Raw genomic sequence first — 22,832 nt, 5'->3', positions numbered from 1 at the left:
CACAGGATCTGACTCTGATTTTTTTGGTAATATTGATAAGAAAGGAAGATTAAAAGCATGGCTGTAGCATTTTTTTTTAATGCTGTTAATTATTGCAAAATATTGTTGGGAGAGGCAGTCCGTCCCGCCTTGCAGCTTGATGTGTGGACTAAACTGCCTTGCTTGCATTCTGGGGTATTTTAAAGATTAAAAATACTACAATTTGAGAAGGACTTGGCTCTCCCTCTGGGACTTTGGGCAAAGCTTACAGGTACTCACCAGAGTTTTACATTGAAAATGAGGGGATTCCAATTCTAGGGATGTCTTCAGAATACATTTCCAAGGGAAACACAACTCTCAAAAGGAGCCCAGAAATGTCAACTATTGAATAGGTATGCCAACTTGGGATAATTATGCCAAGATCATTCACCCTGGTATCCTGTACACTAGCCCTAAGAGTTGAGACTTCTATCCAGGGTCCCATGAGAATGTTGGGGTTTCCAGGAAACTAGCTAATCGTCATTACAGCAAGCCTACAGCTACCCACTATGAGGTTTATTTGCTGTATGTTTAGAGATTATGATATATCCTGAATGTCAATTAAAAGGATCCATGAATCTCTGAGCCTTGCAAGGAACCGTGGAGAAAGAAAGCATTTATTCACATCAAATATACGAGCAGATTAAATTGGAAAGTAGCATGACAAATCACATCATCTTGGATATCATTATTGCACAAGTGAGAGCATTCCTAATGATTTGAAAATTTTCTACATAGCACTTTATACCTCATTTGTAGTCCAGACCCTCCCCTCCACCACTTAACAAGGAACAGTGCTTTGCAAGTCTAAAACATCTCATTTTCTATGTTTCAGGTTAAATCACTGGGCTCAGATGAGGTTAAGTTGTAGTACAAACAAACCTGAAAATGTAGAGGCTTAATATCCATACATAAAACTTCATATACAGAAAAAAACGAGATGGGGTTGGAGGATGCTTTTTTAAAAATGAAAGAAGGGTGGTTGGAATGGATCAGCAAAGTAGCAGAAAATGTGTGCTTGTGAACAAATTAAAGGATGATGGTTAATGAATATTGGGATGCTGCATAAACACAAAATATGAAGGTGTTTAGAAAAAATTCTTCCTCTTCCAAAACAAAAAGACATTTATCATGTACAAAAACTAGCATCATAAGGTCATGACTTAGAAATATCATGGGAAATTTCAGAAGGAATATCTCAGATTGTGGTTTCAAGGGTTATCTCTGGGAAGTGGGAGTAGGAGGAAGGAGAAGCTGGCCAGAGTGGGGCAGGAAACCTCTTAGATTTCATTATGAGCATTGGTTTCTCTTTAAAAAACTGTGTGCATGTATTACATTGGTAAAGATAAAGATTAATAAAAAAACCCCAGATACATCTGATAATTTTGGTGTGAAAAATACACATCTACAGTCATGCTTTTAGGAGTTGGATGGGTAACAAGCCCAGAGGGTACTCAGCTATTTTGCAGTGAATTCAAGAATAGTTGCCTCATCTTCTACTCTTTGTCCTTTTGTTTTAAATAAGTTTCTTGGGAAGTAGTGAGAGCAAATGAGTCATTTGCGTGTTATGAAAGTATTGGTTATTAGAGGCAAAAAGCCTGGAAGAAGATTTTGAGGCAGGAGAGAAGTAAGGGAATTAAGGAGCTTAAGAAAAAGAATGAAAGAGAGATGCTTCTATCAATAAGCAGTTAGAGCAAACAAATGGAGGAGCCATCTGCCCAAACTGTGACTTATATACCATTTCATGAGAAAGTTCTTAGGTGCCCTAAGTAGTCTTTACACAATAGATGCTTATTCAGCTGAAATGAAGGCAACTCAGAATTTGTGTGTCCTGTATCCAGAAAATTCCAAGTAGCAGGCATCTGGCATTGTACTCTGCTCCCAACTTAGTCTCATAACTCCTTGTTTGTTTGTTTTTCACATGTTGCACCAACTTTATTCAGAAACAGTCCTTTTAGAGCTGTTCCTTGTTTTTATAGACTTTTTCTTTTTGCACTTTTTCTTTTTTTCATTTAAAACCATCACCACTGCCATCACCCCAACAAAGCCATTGAATAAAAGATCATCTTTCACTCAGGGAGCACTAGAAGAAATGGTTTTAAATCGAATCTGGAAGGAAATTTAGAAAATATTTGACAATTGAAACATTATTATTTTCTTTTGAAACATCATTTTTAAGCAGACTGCATTCTCATTTATCTTACGTGCTTTTGTTTGGGATTGAAATAGACTATCTTTACAGTGATTCCCAAGTTTAGCATTCATCAGAAACAAGAGAGCTTGTGCAAACACTCTTGGGACCCCACTCCCAGAGATTCAGGTTCAGCCAGCCTGCAGGGGGAAGGGCTGGAGAGTTTGTACTTCTGACAACTTTCAAGGTGATGCTCATGCTCCTTGTCTGGGACCACGCTTTGAGAACCTCCAGATGGATTCTTGGATGGTCTCTGCAAGAACGCCCCTGCTCCCCATCTCTCTTGTCTTTTAAGAAACACGTTGCATTCGCCTAAGAACCTCTGCTTAGGTCAATGGCTCCATGTTTTCATACAACTGTACTGATACTGTTTCTTTCGAAAGAGGTTTTGTTTTGGGGGCAGCTGGTAGAGTGTGTCACGTCCTCACTGAAAGCTGCCTCCAGAATTCCCTGCATGGACTGTCTTGCTTTTCTCCTAAAGTCCTTTCCCAGGAGAGCATAGAGGAATGGATTGAAGCAACTATTGGCAGTCGCTAGAGCAAGAGACACATGGTCCCAGGACAACAGAGATTCCCCAGAGGGAGTGTCTGGGTCAGTAAACAATAAGAGGACTCCAACAATGTGGTACGGAGCCCAGCAGACAAGGAAGACAACCACCACCACCATAGCCACTCTCAAGAGTTTGCTCCGAGACTTGGTGAAGCGGCTCCGACGCATTTTTAAGATAATGAGACTGTAACAGGCCACCATGATGATAAAGGGCAACAGGAAACCCACCACTAGCCTACTGATGGTTATGGCTACCTGGGGTGTTGGCACTTGATGATCATATGCAAATTGGCCAAAATAATCATCCTGGAAACCTTGTGATAGCTCAGATGTATATAATGAATCACTGGAGGCATTAGAAAAAAACTCTAAATCAGCAGGGAGAAAAGAATCTGAGTTCTCCAGGGGGTGAGTTCTGTGGTCTTCAATGGGAAAGTCACTGGAGAGTGTAGCTGAGACTTCATCAGCAGACTGAAACAAATCATAATGTGGTTGTTGAACAGATAATCTAGCTGAATCCGTAGGGAGTGAGTCTCTAGAAGTTCTTTGAAATTCTTGGGAATGGAGGCCAGTGGTGGCTGCCCAAGGCTGATCCTTGGTTTGCGAAGAGAAGGAATCTAACCTGTCATCCATTTCTCCAGGTGGATAGCTGTCAAAAGACCCGTTTTCCAGTAGATCAAAGGTGAAGTTTGGATAATCTAATGAGCCATAGTGACCAAAATTGTAGCCACACATACTCTGGTTGTCTATAGTGAACGTTTCCCGATATACAAATACAGGTATGCACATTACCAAAGCCACCACCCAGATACAACCACAGATAGTGCAGGCTGTTCCCACGTTGCGATGATTCTGGCACCAGATTGGCCTGAGTACCAACAGACAGCGGTCCAGGCTAATGGTGGTCAGCAAGAAGACGCTGGCAAACATGTTGAGGATGATGATGGAGGGGATGAGCTTGCATAGGAACCAGCCGTAGGGCCAGTGTCCTTGGAGAACCAAGTGGACCAGGGAGAAGGGCAGGGAGAGGCAGCAGATGAAGTCAGCCAAGGTGAGATGGAGAAACCAAACTGTGTTCACTGTCCGTTGCATCTTTAGGCCAGCCACCCACAGAACCAGCCCATTGCCTGGCAACCCCAGTAGGAAAGTGACGCTGAGGATGACCATGGAGAGAATTATGTGGGGTTCATCCCAGGGCTGTGAGTGTAGGTCAGTTGAATTGGTCTCAGCAGAGAAAGACTCCATCTTCTTTGCTCCAACTTCTGTAAAAATATAAACAAAAATATTAAAACTAAAATGCATATTCATAGAATTCTAACTTAAAGATGGAGAGCCACAAAGACCCTAACACTGGTTTATTTTATATTCCTTAACTTCACATTGGATTACTCAAAAACATACTCTGAAAGACAATGTAAAATCTACTGTACTGACATAGAGAACAGACTGTGGTTGCCGAGGGAAAGGGGAGTATTGGGAGTTTGGGATTAGCAGATGCAAACCAGTATATATAGGATAGTTAAACAACAAGGTCCTATTGTATAGCACACGGAACTGTATCCAACATCCTGAGATAAAACATAATGGAACAGAATATGAAAAAGAAAATGTAAGTGTAGAACAGAGTCACTTTGCTTTACAGCAGAAATTAACACAACATGGTAAATCAACTATGTGCTGTGCTAAGTTGCTTCAGTTGTGCCTGACTCTTTGCGACCCTATGGACTGTTAGCCCTCCAGGCTTTGTCTGTCCATGGGATTCTCCATCGAAGAATACTGGAGTGGATTGTCATGCCCTCCAGATTGTCATGCCCTTCTCCCGGGAATCTTCCCTACCCAGGAATCAAACCCATATCCTTAAGGCTCCTGCATAGGCAGGTGGGTTCTTTACTACTAGCACCACCTGGGAAGCCCTTGATTTCCTTACCACCTATCATTGCTTTCTAATTTGTTTTTTATGAATATACCTTGGGTAAAATAGCTTGATTATTACAGAAACAGAAATCATTCATGAAGAAAATTAGAAAACATAAACAGGCAAAAATAAGAAAATAAAAATATACCACTAGTCAGTGATTACTCTTAAATATCTTTTTAAAAAAATATTTTTATTTATTTGGCTATGTCAGGTCTTAGTTGCATGTGGGATCTTTAGTTGCAGCATGTGGGATTTAGTTCCCTGACCAGGAGTTGAACCCGGGCCCCCTGCATTGGGAGAGCAAAGTTGTATCCACTGGATACTACTGGTGGGCTGGTGGGCCCTGGTGCCTGGTGGACTGCACTGGTGGGCTGCCTGGTGGGCCCTGGTGCCTGGTGGGCTGCTCCAGGGAATTCCCACACTTTTAGTATCTTAATTTACATTTTTCTGGATCTTTATTCACATTCATATGTGTGTACTATATGTATATATATTTTTTATTAAGAAAAATTTAATGAAATTAGATTACACTGTGCATACTGGTATTTAAATTGTTTTAATTGTGGTGAAATACAGTGGCTCAGTTGGTAAAGAATCCATCTGCAATGCAGGGGATGTGAATTTGATCACTGGGTGAGGAAGGTTCCCCTGGAGAAGGGAATGGCAACCCACTCCAGTATTCTTGCCTGGAAAATCCCATGGACAGAGGAGCCTGGAGGGCTACAGTTGGCTTGCAGTGAGTCAGACATGACTGAGAGACTAAACCACCACCACCACATATAACAAAATTTACCATCTTAACCATTTTTAAGGGTACAGCTCAGTAGTGTTGGGTTTTTTACATTATTGTACAATTTCTAGAACTTTCTCATCTTGTAAAGCTGAAATTCTCTATCTTTTAAAAAACAGTTCCTCACTTCCCTTTCCCCAAAGTCCATGGCAATCACCAGCCTACTATTGGTTTCTGTGCATTTGACTACTCTTAGTTGTTCAGTCGCTCAGTCCTGCGCAACTCTTTGCAACCCCATGCACTACAGCACACCAGGCTTCCCTGTCCTTCACCATCTCCCAGAGCCTGCTCAAACTCATGTCCATTGAGTTGGTAATGCCATCCAACCTTCTAATCCCCTGTCATCCCGTTCTCCTCTTGCCTTCAATTTTTCCCAGCATCAGGGTCTTTTCCAGTGAATCAGATCTTTGCATCAGGTGGCCAAAGGATTGGAGTTTCAGCTTCAGCATCAGTCCTTCCAATGAATATTCAGGATTGATTTCATTTAGGATTGACTGGTTTGATCTCCTTGCAGTCCAAGTGATTCTCAAGAGTCTTCTCCAACACCACAGTTCAAAAGCATCAGTTCTTTGGTGCTCAGCTTTCTTTATGGTCCAACTCTCACATCCATACAATAACTACTGGAAAAACCATAGCTTTGACTAGATGGACCTTTGTCAGCAAAGTAATGTCTCTGCTTTTTAACATGCTGTCTAGGTTGGTCATAGCAAGCGTCTTTTAATTTCATGGGTGCAGTCATTGTCCGAAGTGATTTTGAAACCCAAGAAAATAAAGTCTGTAACTCTTTCCATTATTTCCCCATCTATTTGCCAAAAAGTGATGGAATCGGATGCCATAATCTTCATTTTTTTGAATGTTGAGTTTTAAGTCAGCTTTTTCACTTTCCTCTTTCGCTTTCATTAAGAGGTGCTTTAGTTCCTCTTTGTTTTCTGCCATAAGGGTGATATCATCTTCATATCTGGGGTTATTGATATTTCTCCCAGAAATTCTGATTCCAGCTTGTGCTTCACCCAGCCTGGCTTTTCACATAATGTACTCTGCATATAAGTTAAATAAGCAGGGTGACAATATACAGCCTTGATGTACTCCTTTTCCTATTTGGAACCAGTCTGTTGTTCCATGTCCAGTTCTAACTGCTGCTTCTTGACCTGCATACCGGAGGCAGGTAATGTGGTCTGGTAGTTCCATCTCTTGAAGAATTTTCCACAGTTTCTTGTGATCCACACAGTCAAAGGCTTTGGCATAAAGCAGAAGTAGATGTTTTTCTGGAATTCTCTTGCTTTTTCTATGATCTAACGATGTTGGCAATTTGATCTCTGCTTCCTCTGCCTTTTCTAAATCCAGCTTGAACATCTGGAAGTTCTCGGTTCACATACTGTTGAAGCCTAGCTTGAAGGATTTTGAACATTACTTTGCAAGCATGTGAAATGAGTGCAATTGTGCTGTAGCCTGAACATTCTTTGGCATTGCCCTTGTTTGAAATTGGAATGAAAACTGACTTTTCCAGTCCTGTGGCCACTGCTGAGTTTTCCAAATTTACTGGCATATTGAGCGCAGCACTTTCACAGCATCATCTTTTAGGGTTGATTACTCTAGATCCCTTGTCTAGATGGAATACTATAGCATTTGTCTTTTTGTGACTGGTTTATTTCACTTGGCAAAATATCCTCAAGGTTCATCCATGTTGTAGTGTGTGTCAGAATTCTCTTCTTTTTTAAGACAATAATATTCCACTCTATGTGTGTACCACATTTTATTTATCCATTCATCTGTCAATGGACATTGGAGTTACTTCCACATTTTAGCTATTGCGGACGCTATTGCTATGAACGTGGGTGTAAATGCATATTGTTTTATATAAACTGCTTTCTTTGATCACTTTTATCACTTAGCAGTCCCCATATTTACAGTAAGACTTACCTTGATGAATATTCAGACTTTATCCTTTTTTTCCCGCTATCCCCCAAATATCCCTTATAGCTGATTTGTCAACAATTGTATCCAGTTAAGGATTACACTTTGCACCAGGATATTTCTTAAGCTTTTTAATTTAGCAGCTTCTCTTTTTCAAGGATACTGGTTTGTTTTGGGGTCTGTTGTTCTCACCAGTTACCTCTTTACCCTTTGTAATTAGTCTTCTATCCCATTACTCTGCTAAAACTACCTCTAGAGAATAAATACAAGCATCTTTTTCTCTATCTTTATCCTCCACAATATCCCTATTACTTTACATTGGCTTCTTATCACTCTCTTTCTCTTGGCCTCTGTGACATAACACTTCCCTAATTTTCTTTTCTTTTTTTTTTTTGGCTGTGCTGGGTCTTCACTGAATAATGTGGGCTCTGTGGTTGTGGCTCATGGGCTTAGCTGCCCTGTGGCACGTGGGATCTTAGTTTTGCGACCAGGGATTAAACCCACCTACCCTGCATTGGAAGGCAGATTCTTAACCACTGGACTGCTAGGGAAATTCCTGTAATTTTTAACATTCCTGTAAACATACCTAACTTTATAGCTTTCCTGAACCACTCACTATTCCAAGTCAATGCCATTTTCTATTCCTTGGCGACTGCTGTTTACTTCTGTCTGGAATGATGTTCTCTACCTTAACCTCCTCTTTCCTCCATTCTTAATCACTGTCTGTTGAAATCCTAGTTATGCTGAAATCCTAGTCATTCTTCAAGATCAAGCTCAAATATATTTTCCTTGAAACCTCTCTTATAATCCCAATCATAATTTACTTCTTCAGCCTCCTAAATTTTGTGTGTGTATGGTGGGGTTTGAACCACTTTTTGTATTCTCTGTGCAATGGTGCATTTTGTTCTGCATTACAATTATTTTCATGGCTGTCTTGTCTATTATTCTAGCCTTAAGTTTCATAATGGTAAAAAAATTTATTTCTAAATGCTTGCTCCACAGAATTTAGCACAATGCTTTGTAAGACGTAAGGATTAAAGATTACTTGAATGGATGGATGTTCATACTTGGGGTTTCTTTTCTTTTTCTATTAAATTAAAATTTTTAATTTGTACTCGCTTAATTCGGTAAGGATGCTATCTCTTCTAACTTCCTTTTTTTGTTTTCCAGTTCCCAATTCTTGTTGGCTGTAACAGCATTTTATGTTTCCTTTGGTAGAAACCCAGAATACCATATGACTTGTTCTGCTGAGTTGACTAAATGCTAGCATAGGGATTAGCAGAAGTTAAAATAACAAAACAAAATAACAAAAAAGAAGAAGTGCTTCTCATTCTCTATTCTGTAGCCTTGCTTATTCTAATATTCGAGGCCTGTCAGGTTCACTTTCTTTGCTGCTGTGCATGGCAGCTACCTTGACCACCTGTCCTACACACATATTCACGCATCATTCATAAAATATAGACAGATGGGGAGAGTCATAGAACTCAAGGCCTGAAAAGAAAGTTAGCAATTATTTCTTCTTGTTTCTATATTTATTTGATAGTTTTGGACACTGAAACTCAACAAATTAGGGGGCTTTTACATAGTCACAACTAGGAGTGATCTCAAATCCTAGGTCCAATTACTATCAGGCCAAAACTCTTTTTACTACAAATAGTCACGTAACAGAAAAGCCTTTGGTATTGCTAATAGAGAAAGGCATCAAGAGCAGCACAATAATAAAGAATAAGTAAATAATAAAGATTGAAAAGAGAAAAATTCTAATGCAAAGAAACTGAATCATCTGGCATGAGCTATACTTTAAATATAATATTTTGAAATGAAAATGTATCTGAATCAGAATCTTAAAAATCTTTCAGTTCAAGGTAACTTTTTATATTTCTCCAAGTGTTTGGTTGAAAAGTACCTCTCTCTCTATTTTTTTTAAGTTTTCAATATGGAATTGGTTTTGGTTGAAAAGTAACTCTCTCTATATACATATTTTAAATTTTCAATACTGAATTGACCAATCAGAATTAAAAAGATAAGTAAAATCCTGAAACTAAAATTCAGCTATAATAGGGAAAGAAAAGTAGATACCAGAATCAAATACTAATAACAGGATGACAGAATCAGTAGCAATAAGAATGTGGAAAAAAATAAAAGAGAAAAAGAGCGACATGAAATAGAAAAAATATATATGTTAAGAAAAATACATAATCACTGATTTGGAAAATGGAACTATTGGGAAAAGCTGGAATCAAATATCAGAAGGAGAAACAGCCAATTTAAGAGCGGGGAAAATGATGTAAAAATTCAATATTAGTTCCAGAATGAAATGTAAACAGCAAAGATAAATAGAACATGGAATAGTTAGAAAAAGAAAAAAGGTGGACATGGGAATAAAGCAAAAGAAATAACAGCTGGGGAAAGAAGGGGGAATAGAAAATAATGACCTTAAAACCATTATCTACAATGAAGAGAACAAGCTGGGCATAAGTCATCAGGTGCATCTAGGTTTCCTTACCAAAAACCCGAGATAATAGCTGAAGGCTTCCGCATAGGTCTGGAGGTCCCCACTTGTCCCGTCTGGTCCCCGCCCTTGACCACAGTCAAGTCCTGAAGTACAGTTAGGAACTTTGATGAGCGCCTCCTCTTTCCTCTCTCCGTTTCTGATGATAAACCAAACCCAACACTTTCCACTACCATCTGACTCCACAGGAAGAGTTTCAAAGTGAGTCATTTCTGAATGTCTCAGATAAGAAAAGTTAAAAAACAGAAGCGGAAGAGCATGGTTCTCAGAAGTTTTCAGCAGTATGGTTAGAGTATGGTCAGAGAAAGCACTTTTGTACATGAGCTTCCCACTTGATAGGGTTTTGCTTTTTTGTTTTGTTTTAGAAAATGGTCCAGTCGTATATGAATGTGGGTGAGGAGTAACTAGGGGGAATGACCCTCAAAACCCCATGTAATAAATCTCAACCAACATCTCTTATGCGCTTAGTATGTGTCAAGGAATGTATCATGCAAAAATCAGAGTTTTTTGTATCATGCAAAAAACTATATTCTTATTTCTAGAGAGTCATGATCTGGTGTGAATATGCACCTATACAACAACAACAAAAAATGCTGTAATACAATCCAGACCATAATGATAGAAGTAGCAGCAGAAGTAAAATACTGAATAGTAGAAAATAACAGGGGTGTATTTAGCCTGGGGCAATCTAGGAAAGTAGAATTAAGATCTGGGCAGGTCCTTCAAGATTATGGGATTTCTCTCAAAAGAGGTGACAAACTATTTTACTTATTTATTTATTTGACTGCGCTGTGGCATGTGAGCTCTTAGTACCCCAACCGGGAATCAAACCTGTGACCCCTGTAGTGGAACCTCCAAGTCTTAACTACTGAGCCACCAGGGAATTCCTAGTGACAAGCTGTTTAGAATGTTTAAATGGCACACAGTGGCATCTGGCCCCATCACTTCACGGCAAATAGATGGGGAAACAGTGGAAACAGTGGCTGACTTTATCTTTTTGGGCTCCAAAATCACTGCAGATGGTGACTACAGCCATGAAATTAAATGGTGCTTACTCTTTTGAAGGAAAGTTATGATCAACCTAGACAGCATATTAAAAAGCAGAGACATTACTTTGCCAACAAAGGTCCGTCTAGTCAAGGCTATAGTTTTTCCAGTAGTCATGTATGGATGTGCTGCTGCTGCTAAGTTGCTTCAGTCGTGTCCGACTCTGTGTGACCCCACAGACAGCAGCCCACCAGGCTCCCCCGCCCCTGGGATTCTCCAGGGAAGAACACTGGAGTGGGTTGCCATTTCCTCCTCCAATGCATGAAAGTGAAAAGTGAAAGTGAAGTTATTCAGTTGTGCCCGACTCTTAGCGACCCCATGGACTGCAGCCCACCAGGCTCCTCCGTCCATAAAGAAAGCTGAGCACTGAAGAATTGATGCTTTTGAAATGTGGTGTTGGAGAAGACTCTTGAGAGTCCCTTGGACTGCAAGGAGATCAAACCAGTCCATCCTAAAGGAGATCAGCCCTGGGTGTTCATTGGAAGGACTGATGCTGAAGCTGAAACTCCAATACTTTGGCCACCTGATGTGAAGAGCTGACTCATTTGAAAAGACCCTGAAGCTGGGAAAGATAGAGGGCAGGAGGATAAGTGGACGACAGAGAATGAGATGGTTGGATGGCATCACCGACTCAATGGACATGAGTTTGGGTAAACTCTGGGAGCTGGTGATGGACAGGGAGTCCTGGTATGCTGTAGTCCATGGGGTCACAAAGAGTCGGACATGACTGAGCAACTGAACTGAACTGAACTGAATCACCTTGCTATGAAAATTTGAGGTAATTAGAATTATATTCTTCCTCCACATGTCAACTTCAAATGTTTATGTGTATAAGTGACATTGTTTTGATTTATAAAATTGTCATTCTTGATTGTTTTTCAGTCCCTAAATTGTGTCTGCTTCTGAGACGCCATGGACTGCAGCCTGCCAGGCTTCCCTGTCCTCTATCTCTTGGGGTTTGCTCAAATCAAGTCCATTGAGTCAGTGATGCCATCCAACCATCTCACCCTCCGTTGCCTCCTTCTCTTCCTGCCTTCCTGCCTTCAATCTTTCCCAGCTTCAGGGTCTTTTCCAGTGAATCGGCTGTTTGCTTCAGGTGGCCAAAGTATTGGAGCTTCAGCTTCAGCATCAGTCCTTCCAGTGAATATTCATGGTTGATTTCTTTTAGGATTGATTGGTTTGATCTCCTTGCATTCTTGATTATTACTGTAAAAATATATAAATAAATAAATGCAGCATAGTCAGAGTCTGGTGGGTGGGTAAGAGATTCAAACATTGGAAAACAGGCAGCAGTCTAGTTAATTGAATTAAATTAGTAAATTAATTCCTTGGATTAACTAATTCCTTGGATTAATTAGTTTATCAGGAAGGAGTGCAGAAGACTGAAGAGGGACCTTGAGCAGTGATTTCTCCTTAAAGTAGACCTTGAATGCAATTCTCACTCACACTATCCCTTTACATATAAACATGTGAAATAAAGGTTTCAGTTTATATGAATCAACTTATTGTCCAAACAGTAACATCTACATCCCCCCTTGTTTGCAGCCAAATCTCCATGGAATATTTTTGAGGCAGAAATACCCAAGAAAATGCCAAGAGTTTTTTACTTATTTTTTTTTCCATTGTTATTATTTAGAAGAGTAGTATGTGAGCGTATTCAGTCACTCAGTCATGCGTGTCTGACTCTTTTTGACTCCATAGACTGTAGCCCACCAGACTCCTGTGTCAATGGAATTTTCCAGGCAAGAATACTGGAGTGGGTTGCCATTTCCTTCTCCAGGGGATTTTCCTGACTCAGGGATCAAACCCACGTCTCTTGTGTCTTCTGCACTGGCAGGTGGATTCCTCACCTCTGAGTCACCTGGGAAGTCACTTATCTTTTAATATCAAGACCTATTAGTTCACATCATACTTTTAAAGTTATTTCATATTATACCACTTAGTCAATTATTCCCCTTTGTGGATATTCTATTTTTATCCAATTTTAAGCAGTTATAAACAATGCCTCAATGAGTAGTCTTATGTTTTACATATCTCAGAATATTTCTGTAGAATAGTTTCCTAGAATTGTATTTGCTAAATTTATGTATGTGCAGCATATTAAAAAACAGAGACATTACTTTGTCAACAAAGGTCGATCTAGTCAAGGCTATGGTTTTTCCAGTGGTCATGTATGGACGTGAGTTGGACTATAAAGGAAGCTGAGTGTCGAAGAATTGATGCTTTTGAACTGTGGTGTTGACGAAGACTCTTGCGAGTCTCTTGGACTGCAAGGAGATCCAACCAGTCCATCCTAAAGGAGATCAGTCCTGGGTGTTCATTGGAAGGACTGATGTTGAACCTGAAGCTCCAATACTTTGGCCACCTGATGCGAAGAGCTGACTCATTTGAAAAGACCCTGATGGGAAAGACTGAGGACAGGAGGAGAAGGGGACGACAGAGGATAAGATGGTTGGATGGCATAACCAACTCAATGGACATGGGTTTGGGTGGACTCCAGGAGCTGGTGTTGGACAGGGAGGCCTGGCGTGCTGCGGTTCATGGGATCGCAAAGAGTTGGACACGACTGAGCAACTGAACTGAACTGATACACAGTTTTGAAAGCTATGTCATTTCCCACTAAGGAGACTCTACCAGGTTATATGCCCACCAACAGTGGAGAGGGTAACTATTCCCCTTGCAAAAGGTAGGGCCTTTATCAATAAGTTCAGTACCATAACAAGTACTCTGCTCTTACTATAAACACTATGTAGTTTACACTGTGGGAGATTGAAAAACAAACAGCTGTGTATATACAATTATAATAATACAGTAAGGGCTGTTAGCAGAGTAACCCTGGGAACAGGAAGAGGGAACGACTAATTCTCACTGAAGCAAACAGGGAGATAATGCACTGAAGAGCTGAGCTTTAACAATGGGTAGACATTTGACAGATACTAATAGTGCTACAAAAGAATTTATCCCTGGGTTGGGAATATCCCCTGGAATAGAAAATGGCAACCCGCTGCAGTATTCTTGCCTGGAAAATCCCCTGGAGTGTTACAGTCCATGAGATTGCAAAAAGAGCTGGACCCAACTGAGTGACTGAGTACATGCATACATATGTACATAATAGTGCTGTAAAAGAATTTATTTCTGTATCCTGGTAGACCAAGAGTTTGCTCCTATCTCCAGTGCCTGCTGCCATGCTTGGAATAACCTGTGTCTGGAGAACCAATAAAGGAATAAATGAAAAATGAATGTTTAGTTGAAAAGGATGCTGGCTTTTGAATATATAATCCAAAAATTAATTCTGGTCTTTAAAGTTATTTCTGGTGTGGATCCAGTTTTACTGATTCCTTTTTCTCAAGAGATTATACAGCATTTAAAGCCAGGTGGAGGGACTTCCCTGGTGGTCCAGAGGCTAAGACTCCTCTCTCCCAATGCAGGGGACCTGGGTCAGGGAACTAGATCCCACATGCCACAGCTAAGAGTTTGCATATTGTAAGGAAGATTGAAGGTGCCACGTGTCACAACTAAGATTCAGAGCAGCCAAATAGATAAAAATTAAAAACAAAAGCCAGTTGGAGAACTTCCAGCTGTATTACTTAGATTTGCAGATCAAGAAGGAAATTACTGAAGGCACCTTGTGAATAGGGCTTTTATTTCTGGAGGGTGTCTGTCCCTTCTCATAAAGCATTAGCTGTTTTATGGTGTAATATGGGCTTCCCTTATGGCCCAGCTGGTTAAGAGTCCGTCTGTAATGCAGAAAACCTGGGTTTGACCTGGGTTGGGAAGATTCCCTGGAGAAGGGAAAGGCTACCCTCTTCAGTATTCTGGCCTGGAGAATTACGTGGACTGGATAGTCCATGGGGTTGCAAAGAGTCAGACATGACTGATCAACTTTCACTTTCATGGTGTACTATGGAAAAATTGGGCGCAATGTATGTGATTCTCCTCTGTTTTGTTCCTTTTTAGTATCTAATTATAAACTTCTAAGCAGAGATCAGATATTTTGGAAAGACTTAAATTTTGAATATATGTTGCAACACAGTCATATTAAAACCTTTTACAAGTCACTGATTAATTCTACATTTTCAATAACAGAAATCTGTATTCACTTGGTCAAAATAAAAGTTTTAGAATTGTAGACTCTCTGTCTTGCTCTGTCTGAGAGAATTAAAAATGAATATATGACAAATTTTCTGTCTTTAATGAAAAATGATTAGATTCATTATTAGACCATATACGTGCAGGCATGCATGCTAAGTCAATTCAGTCATGTCCGATTCTTTGTGACCCCATGGACTATAGCCCATCAGGCTCTTCTGTCCATGGGATTCTCCAGGCAAGAATACTGGAGTGGGTTGCTTTGCCGTCCTCCAGGGGATCTTCCTGACCCAGGGATTGAACCCGAGTCTCATATGTCTCCTGCATTGGCAAGCAAGTTCTTTACCACTAGAGCCACCTGGGAAGCCCATTAGACCATATATAATTATACTGTAAATGAAAAATAACCAAATGCCAAATACTATGATAATGTAGACAAATGCTATGGCTAGTTAGCAAAGGATGAAACTGATGATGACTGGTTGAGTTTAGAATTAGCTGGAAATTTTTTCATGGAAGAAAACTATTGAGGTGAAAAATGCTCTAGATTAGGAATCTGAATTCTAGTTTAATTTGTTTTTCATTTTTTTCAAAATAAAAATAAAGCAAGCTTTATTTAGAAGATAGGGGCTTCTCTCGTAGCTCAGTCGGTAAAGAATCTGTCTGCGATGCAGGAGACTCGGGTTTGATTCCTGGCTTGGGAAATCCTGATAAAGCTAGTGGTATCCGTTTTGGTTAGTAAAGTTCAGCTCAAGTGTTTTAACAGGTCTTTATTGCCATCACAGACTGACATGCCAAGGGCATTCTGAATGCCAGTGACAGATTGAAGTTATTTCAAAATCCAAGATGGTATCAAAAGCTGTGAGTTTGGATTTTTCTTAAAGTTAGACTAACACACTTTTATGGTAAAGAGTCTGCCTGCAATGTGGGGAGACTGGGTTCGATCCTAAATCAGGAAGATCCCCTGGAGGAGGGCAAGGCAACCCACTCCAGTATTCTTGCCTGGAGAATCCCATGGACAGAGGAGCCTGACAGACTACTGTCCACGGGGTGGCAAAGAGTCAGAACCGACTGAGCGACTAGTACACTTTTATACGAGTGACTAGATTACTTCATTTTGAAAATGAAAATGCTACAGTGAACAAATCCCCTCCTCCACAGATCCCTGAGGCAATGGTGCAGTTGCCTCTGAGAGCCAAAATCTCAACATTTCAACAGAGGGGAGCTAAAAGGAACTGGGAAAATGAAAAGCAAAATTAATAACTGTAATTGTAATTGACATAGGCAGCTGTTACTTGTGGCAAACCGAAGCCTAGTCTGATGTGATTCCTGTTTCCTCACATTTCACTGATACCTTACCAGATGGTAACGACATTCTTGAAGTAATGTACCAAGTCTAGAGTGGGAAGGCCCAGACTGTGAGTGGACAGAATGCATTTTTGCATCCAGTTGCCTTAGGTGGTACAGTTCACTAAGGACAAATACGCAGTGGGAAGACCCACTAGCCAAACGTAACTAGAGAAGAGGATAGTAAATGCATAATCAGCACAGTGAGTTCTAGTTTTAGCCTTAACTACTTGACCTTGGGCTGGATGCTTGACCTAGAATTTTTTTTCTTAGATATAAAATTAAAGGATTGGACTGAATGATCTCTAACATTTCTTTTACATTTGACAACCCATAATTCTCCCATTTCAAGCAGGGGCAAAACACACATTAAGGTGGAGGGAAGGCAGTGGCACCCCACTCCAGTACTCTTGCCTGGAAAATCCTATGGACAGAGGAGCCTGGTAGCCTGCAGTGCATGGGGTCGCTAAGAGTCAAACACGACTGAGCGAATTCACTTTCACTTTTCACTTTCATGCATTGGAGAAGGAAATGGCACCCCACTCCAGTGTTCTTGCCTGGAGAATCCCAGGGACGGGGGAGCCTGGTGGGCTGCCGTCTATGGGGTCGCACAGAGTCGGACACGACTGAAGTGACTTAGCAGCAGCAAGACCAACATTAGACTTTCCTGGTGGCTCAGGCGGTAAAGCTTCTGTCTACAATGTGGGAGGCCGGGGTTGAATCCCTGGGTTGGGAAGATCCCCTGGAGAAGGAAATGGCAATCCACTCCAGTACTCTTGCCTGGAAAATCCCATGGACAGAGGAGTACTCTTGCCTGGAAAATCCCATGGACAGAGGAGCCTGGTAGGCTACAGTCCATAGGGTCGCAAAGAGTCGGACACGACTGAGCAACTTCACTTTCACTTTCAAGACCAACACGAGTGGTTGATACAAATCAAGCGGGTTGCCTTGAGCAAAAATCATATGTGGGAGTTACAGAAGCTATGTAGAGAGCCCAAGTTTGAATCCTAGTTCTGCCACCTATTAATTGTGTGATCATTCAGGAGTTATTCTGGCTTTCCTGGTGGCCCCAGTGATAAAGAATCCACCTGTTGATGCAGGAGACAAAATAGACGTGGGTTCGATCCCTGGGTCGGGAAGATCCTCTGGAAGAGGGCATGGCAACCCACTCCAGTATTCTTGCCTGGGGAATTCCATGGACAGAGGAGCCTGGCAGGCTATAGTCCATGGGGTCGCACAGAGTCAGACACGACTGAAGCGACTTAGCATGAACACACAGGAGTTATTTAGTCTCTGTGTTTTCACTTCCTTGCCTGCAAAACAGGGAGTGTGTCAGATTTTTATTTATTGATACTCAAGCCCATTTCCATCCTTTCTTGTTATTTCTCTATGAGAAGCTTGGGTATTGCATTTCCTAGACCTTCACTTTGGTAGGATCTGAACAGTAGCCTATTAGTTATTTATTTTATCCAATCTTCCAATTTATCCCATGCCCCTTTCCCCCTTAATACCCATAAGCTTGTTCTCTACCTGTGTCTCCTTCTGCTTTGCAAATAAGTTGTCTGTACCATTATTTTTAGATTCCATATATAAGCGATAGCATATTTATCTTTCTCTGTCTGACTTACTTTTCACTCAGCATGAAAGTTTCTAGGTCCATCCATGTTGCTGCAAATGACTTTATCTTTTTTTATGGCTGAGTAATAGTGTGTTGTATATATGTACCACATTTTCTTTATCCATTCCTCCATCTATGGACATTTAATTTTTGTGCAAAGTTTGCAAACATGTTTTTAAAATAAAAGAACAAAACCTATAACATAGAATAAACATTAAAAATATTAAAATATGAAAGAGAGACTGAAAGAGGAATCATTTAGTTTCTGACTTCTGCAGCCACAAACAACTCTGGTGGGCTTCTGCAACGAAGATGGCAGGGAATCTTGGCAGCTGCTAGTGGCTGTAGGCTCTGGCCAGGATTGCTAGTTTTGTTACTTAAAGGTGTGGGGTCCAGTTACTTGCTGCTCAAAAGCCAATAAATGGGTCAGGTTGCTGGGAATGAAAGTTTGCTTTGTTTTAGATGTTGGTAGCCACCCAAGGAAGAGAGATTGAAAGGGAAGTAAACTGAGTGTTTCTTGAACATCCTTTGTGACTTTAGTTCCATGAAACCCAAAATGGACAAGAAATAAGGCTTTAGTTTATGTTCATCTAGTCTAATGAGAGGCCGTAAGAAAATTGGTGGGGGTGGGACAGGATTCAGGATTATTGAGGGGTAGATGGCTCTCATAAATGTTTGATGTGTAGATAAATTTTTGAGTACATTTTGATGGATCTTTTAGGTTATCTATCTTATTTGTGCACTATTTAGAAAATGTCCTCTGTTTCCTTTCTCCTTTTGCCTTTTCTTCCCCAGTTTATTTCCACCAGAATCTGGGCAAGGCGGTGATACAAAATGATACTGGTTTGAAAAACCACCCAGTTTTTCCCTCTGTGCAGGGAAAACACCAGGTCTCCAGCTCCCAAATGTCTCTTTCACTTTCACACAGGACATTTCACTTTCGACACTTCTGGTCACCAAAGGTGTGTTTTTTTTTCTTTCTTTTTTTTGCTGCACTGTGGAAAACTTACCTGATGAGGGATCAAACCAGCTGTACCCCTGCAGTAGAAGCATGGAGTTTTAACCCCTGGACCACTAAGGAAGTCCCCAAATGTGTGTGTGTTCTTTCCCCACATCAAATAATTCTGCAACACCAGCTGGCTGTCCTACAATTTAACCCAATTCTGACACTATCTACCTGGAGATAGCATCACATTCTACAGGTTAAAGGCTGAACTTCCCAGGTGGCATAGTGGTAAAGAATCCACCTGCCAATACAGAAGACACAAGACACCTGGGGTCCATCGCTGGGTTGGGAAGATCCCCCTGGAGGAGGAAATGACAACCCACTCCAGTGTTCTTGCCTTGGAATCTCATGGACAGAAGAGCCTGGTGGGCTACAGTCTATGGGGTCACAAAGAGTCATACATGACTGAGCATGCATGTGATTCCATAAGACTGCTCCCAACTTCAGATGCCAATCACAAGTTGTAGGTTCCCCATGTTCCCCACAAATTCTGTCTGTCTTGACTACAAATTAGGGATTCTCATGATTTTCTTCCCTTTGTGTTTGATTATCTGCTAGCGTGGCTGACAGACTCAAGGAAACAGTTATTTGGCAGTAATTTGTTTGATGGATGAACTGCAGCCCTCCAGCCTCCTCTGTCCATGGGACTCTCCAGGTAAGAATACTGGAGTGGGTTGTCATTTCCTTCTCCAGGGGATCTTCCCCACCCAGGGATTGAACCTGCATGTCTTACATCTCCTGAGTGGGCAGGCAGGTTCTTTACTACTAGCGCCACCTGGGAAGCCCCTGGGAAAAAATATTTAGGTTTACCAGTTTGTTAAAGGACATGATAAAGGACACAGATGAACAGCTAGATGAAGGGATCCATAAGGTGAGGTCTGGGAGTGTCCTGAGTGCAGGAGCTTCTGTCTCCAGTAGACTTGGGGTGTGTCACCCTTTCAGTACATGGATGTGTTCACCAACCTGAAAATTCTCTCAAACCCATGTTATTGCAATTTTTTGGAGGCCTCATCACACAGGCATGTTCAATTATTAACTATTTCTAGCCATTTCCCCTTTTCAAGAGCGTGCAGGGTGGGGCTGAAAATTCCAAGCTTCTAATCATGGTTTGGGCTTTCCTGCTGACTCAGCAGTAAAGAATCCGCCTGTAATGCAGGAGACACAGGAGACTTGGGTTTGATTCCTGTGTCGGGAAGATCCCCTGGAGGAGGACATGGCAACTCAGTCCAGTATTCTTGCCTGGAGAATCCCATGGGTAGAGGAGCCTGGTGGGCTACAGTCTATGCGGTCACAAAGAGTTGGACATTATGGAAAAACTGAGCACTCACGGAATTATGGCTTGATCTTTCCAGAGCCCTAATCCAGGAGCCATTCAAGAACCCACCTAGAGTTACCACAAGAGTTTCCCTTGTGTCAGAAACTGGGATCAGTGACCAAGTGTTAGAACAAAAGATGCTGTCTTATCACCTAGGATATTAAATGTGGGTTTTATATCCTTTTCAATATTATTCTGCTGCCAAGTCGCTTCAGTCGTGTCTGACTCTGTGCCACCCCATGGACTGCAGCCTACCAGGCTTCTCTGTCCATGGGATTCTCCAGGCAAGAACACTGGAGTGGGTTGCCATTTCCTTCTCCAATGCATGAAAGTGGAAAGTGAAAGTGAAGTCACTCAGTCGTGTCTGACTCTTAGTGACCCCATGGACTGCAGGCTAACAGGCTCCGCCATCCATGGGATTTTCCGGGCAACAGTACTGGAGTGGGGTGCCATTGCCTTCTCCCCAATATTATTCTATGTATGTGTAAATATATGTGTATTTTTGAACATTGCACACGTATACATGTAGAAGTATACATGCAATTCTGCAACTCTTCATTATTTAATTTTTACCTTTTGGACTCTTCATTTTATCATAATGAAATACTTAAAACAGACAAATGAGTATACAAAAAAATATCATTAACATCAGCTTTATCAAGTTGCAACTAATCAGCTTTATTAAGATCTTAAATATTTTGATATATTTACTTAAGTTATTTCTTAAAGATGTATATACTCCTATCCCAAATCTTTTATCTTCCTTTTTCCCCAGATGTAATGATTTTTCTTTCTGTGTGTGCTTTTATACTTTTTCTATGTATGACTCTGTAAGCAATATGTGGTTATACTTTTATGTTTTAAAATTTTGTGTGAACAGTTCTTGATTTACTTTGATAAGTTATTATAACCATTATAAGAAGGGTATAAAATGGGAAAGAATTTCCCTTTTCCCCCTTTTTTCATTTCCCAGAAATAACCATCCTTGTTAAGTGTCTCAGCTATAATTCCATAATTATTTTATGCCTATCAAACCTTACTACTTTTAACACAGTTTTATACAAATGACATAATATTATACTCTTTCTTCTGTTTCTTGCAGTTTTCCCTTATCAGTTTACCTTTTCAGATCAGAACATACAGATTAATTGCAATTTTTGACAGACACAAATAGTGCTTCATTGATAGATGTACCATAATTTACTTACGAAATTGATCAACTCCAGACTGATGGACATTTAAATTATTTATACTTTTTAACTGCAAAAGTACTGTAATAAATATCTCATGTATTTTTGTGTACTTGGGAAGCTATCTTTATGGCTTATAATAAAAAACAAATGTGTGCACAAAATTACACGTGTACTATTTTTGAACCAGTATGTTGTGTGCTTCTTGTATAATGTGAGGTGGTAAAAAATAAGTTCCCAAATCATGAGACATGAGGTTCCAGTCCTCACTGCATCACCACCTGTGTCTTTAGACAAATCCTTTAATAAGTTTAGTATTCAAGTCTCTCATATGTAAAATGTGGGATTTCTCATTAAAAAGAATAAAGTAATGTCACCTGCAGCAACATGGATGGACCTAGAGACTGTCATACTGAGAAGGAGACAGAGAAGGAGAAATAACTTATGACATCTTTTATACCTGAAATCTAAAAAGAAATGAAACAAATGAAATAATTTACAAAATGATACAAATCAAGTAATTTACAAAGCAGAAACAGACTCACAGACTTAGAGAAGGAACTTAATGGTTGCTGGGTGGGAGGGGAGGAAGGATGGGGAGAAGGGATAGTCAGGGAATTTGGGATGGACATGTACACACTGCTATATTTAAAGTGGATAACCAACACCAATGAGGACCTACTTGATAGCACAGGAAACTCTGCTCAGTGTTATGGAGCAGTTTTGATGGGAAGGGAGTTTGGGGGAGAATGGATACATGTATATGTATGACTGAGCCTCTTCACTGTTCACCTGAAACTATCACATTTTTAATCCGCTATATCCCAATACAAAATAACAAAATTTTAAATGTGGGATTTCAACTACAAGGTTCCTGCTGCTGCTGCTGCTAAGTCTTCAGTCGTCTCCGACTCTGTGCAACCCCATAGACGGCAGCCCACCGGGCTCTGCCGTCCCTGGGATTCTCCAGGCAAGAACACTTGAGTGGGGTGCTGTTGCCTTCTCCACAAGGTCCCTAAGATCCCTTATAAGTAAGCAAGATCCATAAACTATGATTCAAGTTGCATTACAATTTTATAACTGCATTTGTAGCAACTCCAGGATTTAGGAAAACTGTACTTTAACAAGTATGATTTCATGATAAATAATAGTGGACTGAGCAAAAGTAAACCAGAATTTAAAAGCCTATGATAAATAACTTTTTGTGTATGGGCAAAGAAGAAAGAGCTGAGAAATATGTTACTGGTATAAGGCAAGAAAACCATGACCTCTATTTTCATGTTTAACACATCTAAAAGGAATCAAGATTTGAGATGGATAAGGCCTCC

The 22,832-nt window shown here is 40.5% G+C and overlaps 2 protein-coding genes across 2 annotated transcripts in view; both read right to left on the bottom strand.

The window, feature by feature from the left end:
* The window catches only part of SLC2A3 (solute carrier family 2 member 3), a 165,246-nt gene that overhangs the window by 126,617 nt on the left and 15,797 nt on the right, over window positions 1-22,832 (bottom strand). The window lies entirely within an intron of this gene.
* C3AR1 (complement C3a receptor 1) lies at window positions 663-10,024 on the bottom strand. The gene is made up of 2 exons (XM_055569934.1): window positions 9,887-10,024; window positions 663-4,020 (listed from the first exon to the last, which is right to left on the bottom strand). Exon 2 carries the CDS (start codon window positions 4,001-4,003, stop codon window positions 2,558-2,560), a length of 1,446 nt encoding a protein of 481 aa, XP_055425909.1. The 5' UTR covers window positions 4,004-4,020; window positions 9,887-10,024; the 3' UTR covers window positions 663-2,557.

The sequence above is a fragment of the Bubalus kerabau genome, chromosome 1 (genome assembly GCF_029407905.1).
Source record: "Bubalus kerabau isolate K-KA32 ecotype Philippines breed swamp buffalo chromosome 1, PCC_UOA_SB_1v2, whole genome shotgun sequence".
Lineage (NCBI taxonomy): Eukaryota > Metazoa > Chordata > Mammalia > Artiodactyla > Bovidae > Bubalus > Bubalus kerabau.
Note: the sequence above shows the minus strand (reverse complement) of the source record. Positions and strands in the feature narration are given on the sequence as shown.

Bases quoted from the DNA above. Each gene is read 5' to 3' on its own strand.
- C3AR1 (XM_055569934.1), bottom strand. From the start codon at position 4,003: ATGGAGTCTTTCTCTGCTGAGACCAATTCAACTGACCTACACTCACAG.